General features: G+C 37.3%; 1 protein-coding gene across 1 annotated transcript in view; it reads right to left on the bottom strand.

The window, feature by feature from the left end:
- Nucleotides 1-17944, bottom strand: part of LOC105832436 — a 57768-nt gene continuing 39824 nt past the window's right edge. Inside the window, exon 2 of the mRNA XM_012673358.3 lies at nucleotides 1-5811. Coding sequence (XP_012528812.2) covers nucleotides 5564-5811 — 248 coding nt within the window. The 3' untranslated portion in view covers nucleotides 1-5563. The remainder of the gene's footprint in view (nucleotides 5812-17944) is intronic.

The following is a 17944-nucleotide window of genomic DNA, read 5'->3' as shown; positions in this document are numbered from 1 at the left end:
CGTCGCGTCACGATCACTCTCGACATTCTTGCTTGCACTTTCGCTTGCAGTGAGAGAACGCGTCGCCGTCCACAATGCCAGATCCTACTTTTCTTTCTGTCTCCCTCTATCGTCATCCGTGAATATCTCACGACGATCGCTCGCAGGGATGGATCTTTTGCGCTCTATTTTCTAAATTGCTAAAATATTAAACGGTGTATCCAGGTCATTCGTGCCTGATCAAATTTCTCTTCTTCTTCCTTTATATACAATATAAGATACTTGATACTTATATAGCATGTGAACTTTAACGATAATTGATTTTCATTTTTCTCGCCAAATAATAATAAAACTTACAAATAATGAAATAATGAAATAAGATAAAATTTCCTTGACTCTAGAGCCTTGTGGGATATTACTTTTTAACGAAATCAAATTATACAAAGTAATTTCTTGTTAATCTTTTTATACATGCGCATATTAAGAGAAATTAACCAGACCCGAGAGTAATTCAAGTGTCAGATTAAGATGTGCCGTAAAAAGGTGACGGTGTCATCTGGTGAAGCTTCATTTTAAGCAGTCCGTCTTGATACAGTTAATTACTTTTCTGCATCACTTTTCTTAATTTGATGGATTTTTTACTTACATTTTCTTATATAATTGAGAGATATATAATGTAAAAAAATAAGTAAAATATTGATAATAATTCAAGTTCTCGAATTAACTGTGAAGGGACATTTATCGACAATTCTAATAAAGTCGGACGAATCGACGAAAATGTCTGTTCTATTTTGAGTCGCTGAGATGTAAACTGCTCCCTCCGTGGCTATTTCTAGGTCAAGGGTATCACTAACTAAAATCGCGACATTCAAAATAATTCGATTTCTTAAGTTAATCAATTTTAAGATTTTCCGATTTTTAATTTTATACTCTCACGCAAATTCAGTTTTACGAAAATGTGTTCTTTTCGGTTAACTTTGAATTAGCGGAAAATTTGCAACGCGTTTTACTCCGTGTTTGTTGTCAGAATGCAAATGTCCATTACACAAAAAATGATAATTTATTGATAGAGATAAGTTAATGAGCAACGATACATAATAATAATGTTAATGACGTAGTAATAAGGCAAAAAAGATGTAACATTTTGCTGTGTCAAAAATATATATAATATGTTTAACCTTTAATTTTCTAAGAGAATATATAATCTATTCGAATAAAGAAATTGTATACGTGGGAAATCCTTTCAATAGCTTAAAAGACTAGTTTAATTTCACTAAAGCAACAATTAATTGTTGCTCAGTAATTTAAGATTTTAAGAATTAATTCAGAATTATGTTCAAATTCTCTTTGACAAACAGTGCTCGAAAGATGGAGGTGCGATACTGTGAAATATTGAATTATCTTTCCTCACCAAGACAGACTTTTCAATATTTAATTTGTCCACCCGCAAATAATATGTCACGTGACAGGCAGCCACCCTTTATTTAGCCTTCCGGAATTTCCCTCGCGCTCTTTCAAGGACGTTACGCGTCGTATATTAGACGAATATCGAGGAGAATCGATCGTTTTCTCCATACGCATCCGCGTGATCTCGCTCGAAAGTTTGCGGGGGCAGATATGTAATTAGATCAAGTTGAAGAGTTCGAAGCGTTGAGGAAGGACGGTGGCCAGGACGAGGTCAGCCGCGTCGTTTGTTGCCTGTTATTTTTAGCATGACGCCGCGAGAGAGGGATAAGGCGTTTTTACCCTGAATTATTATTACCGTCGCGGCCGTCAAAGTGAAGGCGGGTGAGGGATAAATAAAAAGAAATCAAACCGATGGGAGTTCGATAAGCGCCAAACGAGAGATTTGGAGGGAAGCAGAGGGAGGCCACATAAATTGAGGGAAAAGAAAACAGAAGGAGGAGGGCGAGGGTGGAAGGGGAGAAAGATAAGAGTTCGAGATATCTATTCTGTGCCCTGGGATTAAGTCTCCAAAGGGCTAACTATCAAAGGGAGTAACGCACAACGGTAATAGGAAACTGACGACTCAATGTACTACAAACACGCAATGTCACGACGGAAGTTAGGCTATAAGAGGAAAAGAAAGAGAAGGGGATAAAAACGTCTTTTATGGATCTTTTACTAGTGTATAATCGTGCGGTTAATAAACGCTTTATCAAAGGCGATAATACAGATGATAACGGTATGTAGGTCAGTTTGATACGAATGACCTGATTTCTGGCTGGCACCAATGTTACCAGCCGATCCGCATGCGTGTCGCCGCCGGCGACGCCGACGCTACGCGTCTCTTTGTGTGTATATTTGTGCACACTCGCCGAGCACAATTCTGACTAAGTACCACTCGTTAAGATCTATATGCGTTTCATGTACCCCCTGTAAAATGGGACCCATGTGTCAACGGATAGGACTTCACTGCAGGGTGTCATTGTGTAAAAAATCGAGATACCTTTTCTTCAAAGAAGTTAAGAAGCGTAAAAGAAATGTGTGACTAATTGTTTGCTTATATTTTCTAAACGTATAACATATTTTTGTGTGAGACAATAGCAAGTGCTATTCAGTCCCCGTACTCTCTTCATACGTTTCTCAAAGATATATTTCTATTGCGCTAAAAATTTAAACTCATAAATTGCACTTACTGCAGCTTAAATAACATTTTGCTATGATGCTTTTGAGTTTTAAATTTTTGTAAATAATACAAAGAATCTTTTCAATTTAAGCTTTCGGAATATAATAAAGTCTGAATTAACATTACATCAGGTTGTACTAGAATTTTATTTATATTGAAATGCCCAATCTAAGAAATTTTTTTAAAAATATTGAGTTTTTCATAAAAACACGAAGAAAATTTACCAAAAATTACTATGGTAAGCGGTAAACGCAGACTAAGGAATTAAACAAGTTTTTACTGTTTTTCATCAAATTGCCATAATATGTGTGCAAGTGTGTGGTATATAATTCTTAGAAATTTTTTTCTTATGATCCACAGCTACATATCATACATAGTGAATTTTAATATAAAATTTTCTCCGTGAAGTAACTATATTAATTTTTTGTTTAAAAAATTACTGCAATGATATTATACAAAATTTTAAGAGCACTCGGTGTAAGAGCGATATAGAAGCCGGTTTCGTGCGGACACGCAAGACTTGAGCGACTTTATCTCAATACTCTCAGGTGTGTAGATTGAAGTAATCAAAGTCGATATAACCTGCGACAGAGGTATGCTGACGACACAATCAAGTTTCCGTTCGGTATATTTTATTCGCCAACTGTCTACATTGTGAAATAAAGATCTTCTATAAATCCTGATGCGAAACATCTGTAATCTCGCGCTTTCAAATTTAATAAATCACTATATTTAATATTAAAAAACTTTTTTTCTTTTAATAAACAGTTATAGAAAGCGCATTAAAGTAGAAAGAATAACTACTTTCATTGTATTGTCTTGACTTTAAGTATATTATTTAGTATTCCTATATTTTATAATATTTTATATTCGCGCTATATGTATGAGATTATTTCAATTGTGGCGTTAATTATAATATGCCACATACATTGCGGGAATCCGGGACATTGTTCCTCCCCGCGACACTATACGAATAGAATATTACGACATCAATTTGGTAATTGGCGCGGAAATAAATACGTCTCGTGCTCACATAACGTGACCATGCAACATTGTGACCACTGCAATGTTTGTTCTACGTGATAAGGCAATCGCACACGCATAAGTTTCCGTCGTTCTTGCCGGAAGACGTTTTGAGAGGCATCGATGATAACTAAGCAAAGTTACGATAACATAAATTCATAATATATAAATCTTCATTCAAAGATATAACATCGAGCAAAACGCAAGTTAACTTTCTTTCGTATTATGGACTATGGAAATTTCACATAACACATCCATATTTCCTTTGCGTTTATTATTGATAATTTGAAATTTGAAATTGATTAGGAAAGTTATGTTCTGAATTTCAAACAATAGTTTTTACGTGAAAAAAAAAAACTAAAATATTTTCATCTTCAATATACTTTTAAAAACGATAACACAATTTAAATAAACGACATATAAAATCAGATCAATGTATCACATCAAAAGAATAAAGTTATATAATAGAATACATAAAAATATGCGAATCGCAGGGCAATAGATATAGCAAAACTTAATTTATTCGTCGTGAAATTGTAAAAGCCCGAGGTAGCAAAAGCATCTATCAGTTTTGTAGTTTTTTTTCTTTTTTTTTTTTTTCTTTCCCCTAAGAGACAAGATACAAGAGCAGCGTCCGTTAATGCAGTTTTCGTGTTTATGTTATATACGCTTTCCGCGAACTGCATTTAGTGCGTGTCTCGCTTAGCTCTTACTTTGTAACCATAGCGCGTTCTATATTGTTTTTGTTGTGTGTAGCGAGAGACACGACGAAGCGCGCGGCTTGCCAGCCAGCGTGAATTAATTCGCTTGACCCATTTACCCGATGCACTTGGACCACCTTGTACTGCTCGACGCTCGAATGGATCCCCATGCGTGTGTACGTGTTGCGCGCGCGTGTGTTTTTATATGTAGTAAAATGTTCGCACTCACACAGATGAGATTGACGCGTGCGCGAACCCCGACGCAGCATTTTATTCCGAGCGACGCGACAACTTGGAACCGCGTGTTGTTGAAAGGGGGTTGTTATGTTGCTTATCCGAGACAAAGAAAAGATGGGCAACAACATGTAGAGATTTGACGACATTGAAATATTTTTCAAGAGGAAGGTAGGCGGTACAAATACTGGCGTACGCACGATAAAGCACGACGATAGCAAATTTGATGACGGTAATAATGCCGCTCAATGTTGTCTGCAAGCAAGTTTGCCGTCGTTGTATGTGCGACAATATTAACAATACAATATGTCAGCAAAAGTGAATTGGCGGCGCGATTAACAACGAGTATGCGCATTATTCGTACACTTGTTGCGACAACAGATAATCTCGCCGCTGATCGATATATATTTTACTATAAAATGATTCTATCCTATTAGAGCTTAAATTTACGCTTAAATATTACAAATAGCAAAGTTTTATGCTTTGAATCATTTCGTATACGATAATAAATAATGTTTTCCTTTTCTTTCTTTAAATATAGAGACCACGTTTCTGTTAATTTCGCAATTATAATTTCAGTAATATCGCTATCGATGTGCTCGGTGTATCGCGCCAGGTAATCGAGGTTACTCAAAATTTGTGCAACATACCCGTGTCCCATGCTAAAAAAGAGTTAATAGCTATTAAATGTTGAGTGAAATAATGCCAATTAAATACTCGATTGACATATAGTCACAAAAATAATTTTTCTTCTCCAAATATTTAGTAGATATTATCACGAACATAATAATGTAAACAACCGTTTGATAGATACTTATATTTTCTAAATATTTTTAAAAATAAAATTATTTTTCATTATATTAATTGAATAATTTAATTAGCATTAATTCATTCAATATTTGGTAGTTATTACCAAACTTTTTTCAGTGCATTTACAAAGTTGTACGAATTGTCCGCAGCGTCCAAAAATTCGCGTCTGTCGCGTATAAGCGTTTTGTTACTGGTATGCGAATAGACGAAAGATGCTTGAGCATGAAGCAGCAGTGGCTGATGATATCCATTCGATGAGAAGAAGGACGGTTGAATTATGAACGCCACCAAATAAACTTGCAAATTCCATAACTAAGTAGCTGATAGTATAAAGGATGCTTGGAGAAACAGAACTTTGGACCGGCGTCAATTCCGGAGTTGCTTGTAAGTAGCGGCGAGAGGAAGACGGAAAAAAGAAGAGAGATAGCTTCCTTCCTATTTCAAATTAAAATGTTTTAAAAGCTAAATAGTGACATTTTTAAATATAGAATATTAAATGATTATAATTTATAAATAACAGAGAGAGAGAAAGAGAGAGAGAGAGAGAGAGAGAGAGAGAGAGAGAGAGAGAGAGAGAGAGAGAGAGAGTGTGTGTGTGTGTGTGTGTGTGTGTGTGTGTGTGTGTGTGTGTGTGTGTGTGTGTGTAAGATAAAAAATAAAATAAAATGCAAAACTATAAAAACCAAACATACCAAAATGTAAAGATATTTAGTAGAAATTAAAGAAAAAACAAAGATCAACAGTTCTTTAAACAAAATTTAAAATGTTTTGTATTATGCAATTTTCTTTTATCGCCTTTTAAAATTATTAAATAAATAAAATATCCTAGTATATTATAAACATCATACAGAAAGAGACTTCTTTATAACGTCATATTTCAATAGAACGGACATCTCTTTTAAGATTAAAATAAAACGAACATCTCGTTTAAGATTCGAACGAAAAAAGTGTCCAGGGAAAAAGTTAGCCATATTTGTGCTAACAAATGTGTTTGTCCCATCACAAACTTTTCCTTAAAGGATTTTCTTGCGCGTTCCCATAAACAACAGAGTAATATCTCGATATCTTCATTGAACTCCCTCCTTCTGCTCGACGAGGAAAATGAATGATTCGACATGCATGAGAAAGATGAGGATTCGAATTGTTCCATTATAGAGATGGATACCTTCCGGGAAGGACTTTCGGAAAAGAGGGTAAACAGGGGATGAAGGAAAGGAAAGGAAAGGAAAGGAAAGGAGGGAGGAAGGAAGGACGCGGCCGGGATCGGGGGCGCGATTGCGCTTGCGCTCCCACAACAACGTCGCTCTTTCTCGGTTTTCTCATTGACCTAGTTACCCAGTACACTTGACCGCACTCCGCCACGTCCCTTCCCGCTACTAGCGCCCTTCTGTAGCTACCCTTCTCTACCCGTCCCGTCCTCCCCCGATCTACGGGAACCGGCGTTTCGCTCCCCTCCCCCTCTTCACATCCCCCACGCTCTTTCTCGCTCTCTTCGTCTGGACGCAACACCGCTGCCGTCACAGTCGCCGTCACCATCACCATTATCGCATTGTGTCGTCAATATATGTATGCAGTTCACCCTTGCCCCACTAAGCATCACACAGAGGGCTCGCTCGTCCGATGGCTAATACATTCTCTGTAGGTCAAATTGCGTCTCCTTCTCTCCTCTTCTCGCTTGCTTTTATCCTCCCTTAAGTACCATTTACGTGAAATTCGAGTGCTATCGTTCCAATGTTTCGATACGTTAATATTATAATACGTTCGCTCGAGAAGATGTCGCGTTCCGTCGTTTGTTCCTCGCGAAAAAAAAAACATCCATTAAATTACATTATAAAGGCGTAAGACATAAATGTTTAAATTTTATAAAATTCTACATAACGACGATATTGAAATCCAGATGATTGATTGGCTGCTATGACACAGAGAGATGAAGAGCGATTATATCGTTAGAAGTTATACGTTGTGAGCCTTTGAATTCGATATATACATACATATACGTCGATATCAAGCGCGTTAAATTCAAGCGGTCTCAATTTGAATTGCAAGCTAAGATTTTGCGCGACAATTTGTCTGCAATAATCCTCATTCCAACAATCTCCTTTAGAGGGGTGCGATTATTCGCATATTCTTCACTATTTTGCTTGTCCCGCTTTATCTCCGCCTATTTGCTCTTTTCTCTTTTTTTTACCCTCACGACGCGCCATCACGACGCCCCCATACGCTCCAACGCCGAGCCTCTATTTGCTAACAAAATTTAATAGAGCGACCAACTTGACATTTCGATTAATACGCACGCTGGTAATTTGAATATTAAAGTAAACGTTGTATTCGCGTATACATATATGTCAATCACAAATTGCTATCCAAAATTTTCCGAGGATAATAAAGGAGTTTTCGAAAGTCCAGCTTTCGTATACCGACAATGAAAAAAATATATTGTTGATTTGACAAAATTTTCCAACTAAATTAAAATTTTGTCAGTTCAATTTATGCATTTAACTTAAATGCATAAATTTTAATTTAAGTATTTATATAGTTAATTGAAATATATAAATAGTTAATTGAAGACAAAATTTAATTTAGTTAGAAAATTTAGTTAAATTAACATTTTTTTCAGTGTAACACAAAACAAAATTTAAATAACTTTATACCTGCACTCAAAGAGAATTCTCGTATCTAAAGATGATAAAATAATGAATTTCTCCCTCTCAGACAAACAAAACTATAAAACTTATAAGTCTTAAACATGTTCTTTTCAGACATTAAATCAATTAACTTTAAATCTAACTCAATTATTAACTCTAAGGTAAATCCTTCATTTCGACATGTTCCAATTTTTTAGAGCTTATATTGACAATGACGTATCGCCTCAGTTTATATCTATGTACATATCAATGAAATTCGTAATATTTTGAAGTAACTTATAATACATAAATCACTCCCGAATAAATTCCAAAATCTCTCACAAATAATCCCAAAATCTTTTTCATGAAATCGCGATATCTCCTCCGCTGATATTTTTCACCGTATATACGTCATGCGGAAAATTCGAATATCCCGCTTTCCTGCGTGGTGCAAGAGAGAAATGTAGTAAAGAAACACCGGCCCGGATTTTTCCCAGGAAAAATTATGGATGAACAATCGAGCGTATGATGACTCGAATTTATGCGCCGATTTATGAATCCTGATGATCCAATCGCGAGGAATCGTTTCGTTTCACAATACCGTGTAATCTAGATGATTGCTTTAATCCGGCGCTTTTTGAATCCTATATAGTAACGCGCTTCCTTTCGTACAAATAAATTTGTCACAATCCTTTTTTTTTAAATTACCTGTTGTGATGCAAAACAAATGTGTTATATCCTAAATCTTCTTTTATTTAAAGAATTACTATATTTAAAAACAACTAAAAATTAAATTAATTTTCTTTTTTATTTGTATTACTATATATGCGTTTACTTTTGAATTAAAGTAAGACTTTCTTAATCGTAATGACCTAATTTATATTTGTACTTTATTTTTTTATTTAAATGTATCCATTATCTTTTAGTCTTCAATCATTATTGGCAAACTTTTATATTTTGTTCAATTAATAATCTTTTTTATTGAATTTTTTCGCCAAAGTTTTTAGTTTTTTTTTCATCTTTAGGTCGTCAGATTAAACTCTCGTTATTATCTCACGATCGTACATTCTAGAATCTTGAAATGATGAGAACTATAAAGAAATAGTTGATACAAATTTGAAAATGCTCGGTGTATGCTCGGGTATATTATCATGTCGTGGAAAATATTTTAAAGGGTTTAAACCGGCAATCGCACGTATGGTTACTAGACTGGAATTCCGCTTGTGCGCGGGGAACGTGCTCGGTCTTACCGTCCAATTAATGCACATCGAATGGCAAGAAGTATGCTATACACTCGCACTCCTGTGCGGAAATACCATAAATCAGAATGAACTTTGCAAATATAAAAATTATCATGTTCGGAATTCCGTCTCTAATAAGCACGACGCAGAGATTTATCTCTTAAGGTCAAACGCAATCTTTCGTTCGTAAAATATATATAGTTCCGAAATAATAAAATATAATATATTTTTCAAATAACGATAGCTATCAAGAAAAAGTAAAAGCTAGGAAAATTGATTGTGATCATGCGTAAACCGGCGATTGGATGTGTGACAATATCACATAAGGAATATTTGGATGATTTAAATTCAACTTGTATAATCTTCTATTGATAATATATTCATAGTTTAATCCTCCGCAGATTAACCTGAGTCACATTAACCTAGACGATTTTTCCTACCTTTTATTACCGACTCTGCCTTAAATTCGGACATAATATTAAAAAAGTAAAAAAATGGGGTTTTCTAGTCATATAATTGTACAATCGTATTATTTATCTTATATATTAAGAGTCACGTATAGAATTTAGATTTTTTTAGAGCCCAAAAAACTCTTTAAAAATGCAACTATTTATCAGTTACCCAGGTAGTCTGATTAACTAGTAAAAAATAAGATAGTTTACTTTAGAAAAGGATTACAATAGAAAGATCTATAATAGAAAGAATAAAAATATTATACTAAATAAAAAAATTTACAACTCGTCTTTATCTATAATATAGTGTGCGTATTGTAAACGCGTAAGTCTGTATCTACAAGCGTGCGTACTGTGTAATGAAGATTCTATTGGTGATTTATTCCGCGAATTTTGTTTTATTTAGTGATAGCTAATTAGGAGCTACAAAAAAGATGTGTGTGTGTGTATGTATGTATGTATATATATATATATATATATATATATATATTTCTTTTTCATTAAATAAAGTATTGCATATAGTAACGTAGTTAAATAAAATATTTTCGCCAAAATATCGTAAATTCTCATTTTCCGCTTTTAATATAATATAATAATCTCAATCATGCAAGAATTTTTTAACAACAGACAAAACATTTTCAATTAATAATTTTCAAACAATAGATAAGACCGTCCATTACTCGTACAAATTTTCTAGCATCATCGACGGCTCCTAAATATTAACTTTAATGAGAGGGCAACGTGGATTAATATATTAATATTGCAATACGTAAACAAATTAATAGATTCGTGTTGCATGTATAAAAGTAATTCCCAAAGCCTCTATGTGGAATGACGTTTCACCGGACGTGCCTGCACGCGAAGATTTAAGCGTCGTTGTAAGCATCGCGGAGATGAACACATACGACTCGACATTTTATGCGCGCGCGTCTTTCCACCAATCCTCGATCTCATCAGATCGATCAATCAATCAGGAGAGCAGGTAGCTCTCTTCGGGGCCGGGTGTATACCGGCAGTGAACAGTAGGCAGAGTATGCCGTAAGTAGTCGGTTATTCTGACGTTACACCGGCGCGGCGGCGCAGGCCTTGAGCCTATTCCACGCACGAAAGCCCCCGCACCGTAGCACGCCTGGCTGCACGCTGCAACTCACGCGTCGAGAGAACCCCGGAGAGACCGACTCGCGAAAAAATCGCATCGCGTGCGCGCGCGCAATGTTGTGTCGAGTTAAATGCGACGAATTTAGTTTCAGCACGTCCGTGCTATGAAACGTCGTCCAAATTTCAATTCGGCGACATTTCGAATCTACGTCATGATAACGTACATCTTTTATAAGTCGCTTTGCGCTCCAGAATTTCGCGGTACGTACTTGAAAATGAAAATCCGATTCGCCAGGACATTTAATCGTTTATGAGATTCGGTTATTAAAATAACTGAATTGAAATATTCCGTGTAAATAAGTCTTTCTTGTTTTTTAAACAGCTGAAATCATGTTTTTTTTTTTAATTCATTACTTTAATGTATATCAAAATCAGATTGAGAGAATAAGAATACTCTTATTAATGGAGCAGTTTTCACTGTTAATTTCCATTGAGTCGCCAGTTTCCTACTCAATATTTGGTTAATTTGACTAAATCAAGTAGTTAACTTGATTAATATTGAGTAAGTTATACTTATTCAATATATCGTTGAGTTATTAAATTTAACTTTCCTATTGGGTAGGAGCAATGGCGACCTATGAAATCGTAAAAAATTATTCAAATTAAGTAAAATTTGACACTACGAGTTTAACAGTGTTTAAAAGGCGCGAAAAATTGACAAAAATATTTCGCGGCGGGACGCCAGTAACTTTAGCGGTGCCAATTACTGACTCATCGTTCGACTGACGTGACAGTACAGTAAATAAAGTGGATGTCAGAGCCAATCGTTGAACGCAATCGAACGCGAGGGATTTTTGGGCGCGCATCCGCGGACAGAACCGGGGCGCCGCAGCCGCCGGGCTCACTCTCGCCGGTATTGGGGAATAACCCGTAAAGCTAGAGCGGAGAGATAGTCGCCGTGTAAACTTGCTCCCGATTTAGAGCCGAGCCCTTTTTACGCGGCGCCAAGTAGGCCGTGCTCGACGGATGCCGACGTGGGAAAATATAATACGTTTTCCGAGCGGCATGAGAGAGCGTATCCCCACGAGAACGTATCGCGATACCAGGAAATCGCATCGAGTCGCGACTGAAACCGAGAGGGAACTTGGCCATTGTTTTACATACCTTCCGATTACGGAACTCGTAAACCGTCCGAATAAGCAGCGTGCTAAAGTAATCGGCGATGACTCGCTGAGGCGAGCCGATGTGTAAGGTTTCCGTCGAGAACTCTAAATCGTCGCAGAGGTATGCGCACTTTAGACCCTTTGTGCACTGGTAAAAAGCACAACGGAGGGCAACGAACTCGGCCCACGACACGATTCTTTAAATCTCACTGGTACAGTCGGTAGCAAAAGCACGAGGGAAAGTTATAGAAAAATTTCTCTCTTATAAAGATTTTATAATACTCTTTCTCCTTCTGCTTTTTCACTCGTCACTTAAATACAAAATATTTTTTATAATATGATCGAATACTTATACAGTTATAATTAATATATTGCTGAATATATCAAGTTATGCTGCGTTTAACACTTAAGCCTGTTTGCATCAGTGTAGCTTAACTTTAAAATTTAATCGTTCTCATCTTTTTCTCTTCTAAGAATTAGAAAAGGATAGCAAGTAAGTATTTAGAAGTAAGCTAATAAGAACAATTAATTTATTCGATCAAATTAACAGGATTAAATATTGTTAATAAAATTACGGAATAATCTGATTGAAAGTGACAAGCTTAATATATAATATGAAGGTAGAACAATGAAGTACAACAATGAAAAAATCAATTTTTTTTAATCGTTTCCATTTTTTAATATGAATGGCAAGTATACGACTCGGGACTGATAACTCAATCCTGTTTATTTTTGTTTATTTAATAATAGCGTCTTGCTTAAACGTTTTTATCGCCATTTAAATTATACTCATAGTTCACTATAAGAAGTTTTACAAGTCTAACAATTTAGTTATAGATATAGATCTGAAAATAATTTTATTGAACTGGATCAAAATAATTAAGTAGGACATTCAACCATGATGAAAGATGCCAAAAATTTTGACATTCTGACGATCAACTTGAGCGTCCTGTACATAATTAATTTATCATAGTCTAACAAAAAACTCTTTTCAAATCTGCTTCTATATAGCTAAATTTTTAAATACCTTAGCAAAACCATTCTCTTTGCGTACGCATTCTTGCGAAATCACGATCGCCCCTTTATGTAAACGCAACGTCTCGTTTTACACGCACCACGTGAACCAGTAAACGGTGCAAGTCTATGGAGGAGGGCGGAGAGAGGGACGTGCACGCATGAAACGTGCTTGCTGGGCGCGAGGGTGCAGTTTCGCAAAAATTAATTGCGCGTTTATCGTGAGAGAGAATCGCGCGGCGCGTCGGTGTTCCTCGGGGCGCGTACCTGTGGCTCGCGATGTAAAAGCGGAATCTAGGCCGATATAAATAGGCTGACACGCCACGGAATATAACAGGTAGAGACTTAAACATTGCGCGCGCCTCGCCGCACCGCGCGCCCGCGAAACTCGTAAAAGAGACGCGGACGCGGACGCGGAGGACAGAAGAGCGCTTCGCCTTTTGCGACTTGTTCTTTTCCGCGTGGGAAAATATTTTGCGGAGCGAAAGAAATGAACGTCGGAGACGAAAATACATATGGTCGCGCGAATATATACGCAAAATGTCAGACGCAGGCGGATATTCATAGGATTACGCATATCCATGTCGGGTGTGAAAGGCCGTGTATGAACGTTTTTCAGACGAGCATTCGCATTTGTTTACGTACTCGTTCTTAGAGCAGCCGACACTTGTGGCCACTTAGGAATAAATTAAAAAGATACGCATCTTTGCGTAGTTGGAAATCATTTAAATTTTATTTTAATTTTAATGTAATGCGTCACAAGATAGTTTAGAATTTGCAAAGACATATTAATAAAATGCGTCATTTAATCTAATAAATCCTAAATAAAAATGTAATCTCTACTACTCCAACACGTATGTATATATATGTATGTTCTTTTATTTTTTATTATATTTTTTTTATATCAACACATTGATAAAGATTTCTTTCAGTGTCTTGTTTATAAAGAGAAAAAAATCTTTCGACTTTTAGGTTTGTTCTTTACGTGATATCGAACGACAGAGCCAACGAAATAACATGAAAATTCCAATTGCGAACAGAAATTGCCGCTGTTATCGATACAGAGATACACGTAATAGACGATGAAAGACGCAGAAAGCGGATGCGACTCCAATTGAGATTTAGTACACGGCATTGAGTCGCGCGATTCCAGTTTCTTTCTTTTTCTCTTGCGTACGCGTAGACTGAATATAAGTACCGAGAGTGTCGAGACGCGGTGCGTTCCACTCCGATGCGCTCCTCCACGTTCCCGTGGCTTGTGAAGAGAGGCAAAAAGGCTCGCCAACGCGAGACCCTTCGTAATAATTGCACCCGCTGTCCTAATTCTGGCTTCCCTCGTCGTGCTGCTCTCGTCGCGCGACACAAAGGAAACAAAATAACACTGCTATTTAGCCGAAAATCGCAGCAATTTTAAAACCCGTTATACGCAAATCTTCGCATGCGAATGTTGCTCATTAAAAAAATTCTTTGCTATTGTTGGTATTATCCGTTGGAACTTTTCTTAACGAAAACTCCAACGAGCACTAGTTTGTTTTTTTTTACAACTTATGGATTTTCGATATCGAGACAGCTTGCTAATTAAACCTCAAGTGAAAAATTACTAAAATTAGAATTTACTTGAAAACAAGCAAAGCTTCATTAAAAATTTTCAATTGTCAACGTTTAAAAATTTTGCAATTACAAAAGTTTTAATTGAGAATCTAAATTTTAATATCGATGAAAAAGAAAAAAAGATCGTCGCGTAACCGCTGTAGAGTCAACGGTGCAAGCAAGCAGTGCTCTGTATGACATAAATAAATTATCGCTTTCCGCGGCGATCGAAGTCGCTGCCGCATCGAAATGTATTCGTATCGATCTGCCGTTAACGCAAGTCGGACACGAAATTTTACGGAGAAGCCGCCGCGTTTTCATTACCGAAGCGGACGCGAGCGTGAGAGCAGGAGGAAGTTCATCTTCCGGAAGAAATCGCGCGGAGATTTTTCCTTTGTCCCTTCGGATCGGAATCCACCGGCTGAGTCTCGCGGCCGAGAGGAGATGTATATGCCGGTCGGCATGCATACGATGAAACGCGCGGTGTCGAGACGTGCGTGCGTTTCGCTTCGATGCACTCAGCCACCTTTGTGTCCGTTTCTCCTTCTCTGTCGCTCGTACGCGCCGAGAGATCCGCGCGCTCGTCGAGCGCGAAAAAAGGCGTACCGCAACAAAACCTCTGCGCGGTCATATATATCGCCGTTGTCCCAATTCCACTTGGTATTGTGTCACTCGATTTCGATTTACTTTGTCATGCGGTTCGAACAAGCGTGGCTCTCTCGCGCGCCCATCGTATCGTAGTCAATAACGTTAAACATCTCTATGTGGGTATATAACGGAATATCTAAATATCAAGCACCGTACCACAATCTCGAAGTACTATAAATGGGTTTTTTTTTTTTTAAATGGTGAGAGTAATATATCTTCACTTATTGTTAGACGTGATCCGTTTGGGTTCCAAAATAGAGTTTAAAAAAAAATTCTTGTACTACTTCGTGAAATATGGTATAATTCTTTCAAGTTTTTATAAATATAAAAAAATAAGGTTGTATGGCAAGTAAACGAAATCGGAGGAACTCACGTACCGTTCATGCCGTCCAAAGCCTACTGAATACTCATTGAGAAGACAGTCTCACGCTTTCTCCCAATTATGTTGCCCTTAAAATTCCAAAAGATCTAATCAAAGCCGGAATTTTTCAGAGATAACTTGATCTATTAATAGAAAACAAAATGGTTTACAAATTTCGCAAATCACGCTGCATACGTTGCAAGTGCGCTTAATTGCCGTTTCTCTTTTCTGCATTCTCGTGTGCGTATTCGCTAAAAGTAATAGTTATGAATCTTTTGACAACTAAAAATCAGAATGATGCATTCAGCATTAAATGAATAATACCAATAAGAACCAAAGACTACATGGAACGTGAATACGCGTCAGCCAGTATTTATGTAATTTTATCGCCGTTATTACTATTAACTGAACCGCCAATACCCTAGAAACGCAAGAGTGACTCATATCCATATAATAATATTCATTACGATTTGTTGGCGATTTAGTAATCTAACTAGTTTAACTTGTTACTTTTATGATAAAAACATGTTTTTTGTAAACATCTTCTCTCGAGTTTCAGATGGTATTAATAAATTTCCTTTTATCTATTGCTACAAATAATTATCCGCTTCCTTTCTACTCTTTCCGGGAAACTAGAAAGAGACAAAGAGTTAATAATAATAAAAATAACGATTAACTACACTGACGTAATCGATATATATATAATCAGCGATAACCGGCAATAAGTCGATAACGATCCTGTTCGCGCGATCGATTCACTAGTCTTCGAGAGTGCGGGTGTCGGTCGTTCCGTGTGTAAGCACCATAAAGGCGTCACGCTCGCTGAGCAAAGAGCCCTCCTTGATCCAAATTCCAACCCGGAGGGTCGGAGGTCGAGCGGAGGTTCGCGATCTGATTTTAATGTATATGCAGATGAAAGTGAATAAAGGTGACAGCGCATGGTGAATACTGCAAATTCGTTCTTATAATTTTCTTCGTTCTTCAGGAACGATAGAAGCTCTTGCGCGAGCTTCGCTCGCATTTCATTGAATGCGATTAATCTGACAGTTTTACAGGCACCATTATATTATTATATCGTTACGCCAACATTTCTAATATCGCTGTGTGTACAGCGATTTAATCTTGTTTTCAAGTCGGCATCTTCCTCCTCCTTCCATCCATTATATCAGCGCAGTGGCCATCCCTAATTTTCACAGACCGCAATGACGTATACCTATGATGGGCTGGCGTGGTCGACACGTGATTAATAATTCTCATTTCTTCCAATGACGTGTGCAAAAGGATTCGCCGACGGAGCCGACGGACGCTCGCACCGATAATCTTGATGCGATTCGTGGAAATAACGTGGAGAACGATAGGCGGACGGAGACAGAAGAGATTTCATAGCCGGAGAGGAAGATGGCGAGATTTCAAGATTCGCGGACGGACCGGGCAGTCCAGGGGCAGGTAAAACTCTCGTTTCATTTCGCTTCGTTTCGTTTCGGCTCCGCCGCCCCGTTGCCTCTGCCCTTGACACAATTCTCCGTGCGCGCAGAAGAGAAGCGCGTTCTCGCTGTTAGACAAGCTCGCGCGGACCGGACCGAGGGCGCGCACACCTTTCCCCGTGTGTCTGCATATGCATCCGTGCATATGCGCCACAAGTTGCGGTTTCTCTCGCAACGGATTTTCGGCTAAGATCCGACTCGTGATGAAATATAGAGGTAGACACAATTGTGAGATGATTGCATTACCACGGGACCAAATCTGGCCAACTCGGATCCGGGTAGATCGGTTTGGGCCGTTACCTAATCTAGATCGTCGCGACGAATCAGAAACGCGTGTGGGCCCTCAAGAGAACGACTAAGGAGAAACTCTTCACCGTGTGGTTTACCTAATATCTATAGAATATCTATAGAGTTATTTATTAATAATGCAACATTCCCAATTTGATTTTGCTCCGAGAACTTATCCATCGAGACAAACGCTAGATGTAAGACGTATCAATATAGAGGTCGAATATTACAAAAATGAAAGACAGTAGACATATAATTTCAAATGACTTTTTGCTACCACAAAACATTCTATTCCAATTTTCAATTATCTTGATAAATCTTAATTACAAATTTCAACACTTGCAGTCTCAATTTTTTAAACATACAAGAGTGCGTATTGGATATCTAATTGAATATCAATTTCTACTTCAATTCTAGAAGTAATTCTTGAATCATAACGAGTTCTTCCTTTCGCAATCAAGTAACTGTAAAACTATTGTTGTATTGATATTTCAGTTTCGAGCAGTGGTTCCCAACCTTTCTTTGACCAGGGACCACTAGGACTTTTTTGTTCGGTGCAGGGACCCCAAGGTTCAAAATAAACATTCCGAGAATTTGAAAATAAA

Source organism: Monomorium pharaonis, chromosome 11 (assembly GCF_013373865.1).
Source record: "Monomorium pharaonis isolate MP-MQ-018 chromosome 11, ASM1337386v2, whole genome shotgun sequence".
In the NCBI taxonomy this organism is placed as follows: Eukaryota; Metazoa; Arthropoda; class Insecta; order Hymenoptera; family Formicidae; genus Monomorium; species Monomorium pharaonis.
This window is presented reverse-complemented; position numbering and strand designations above follow the sequence as displayed.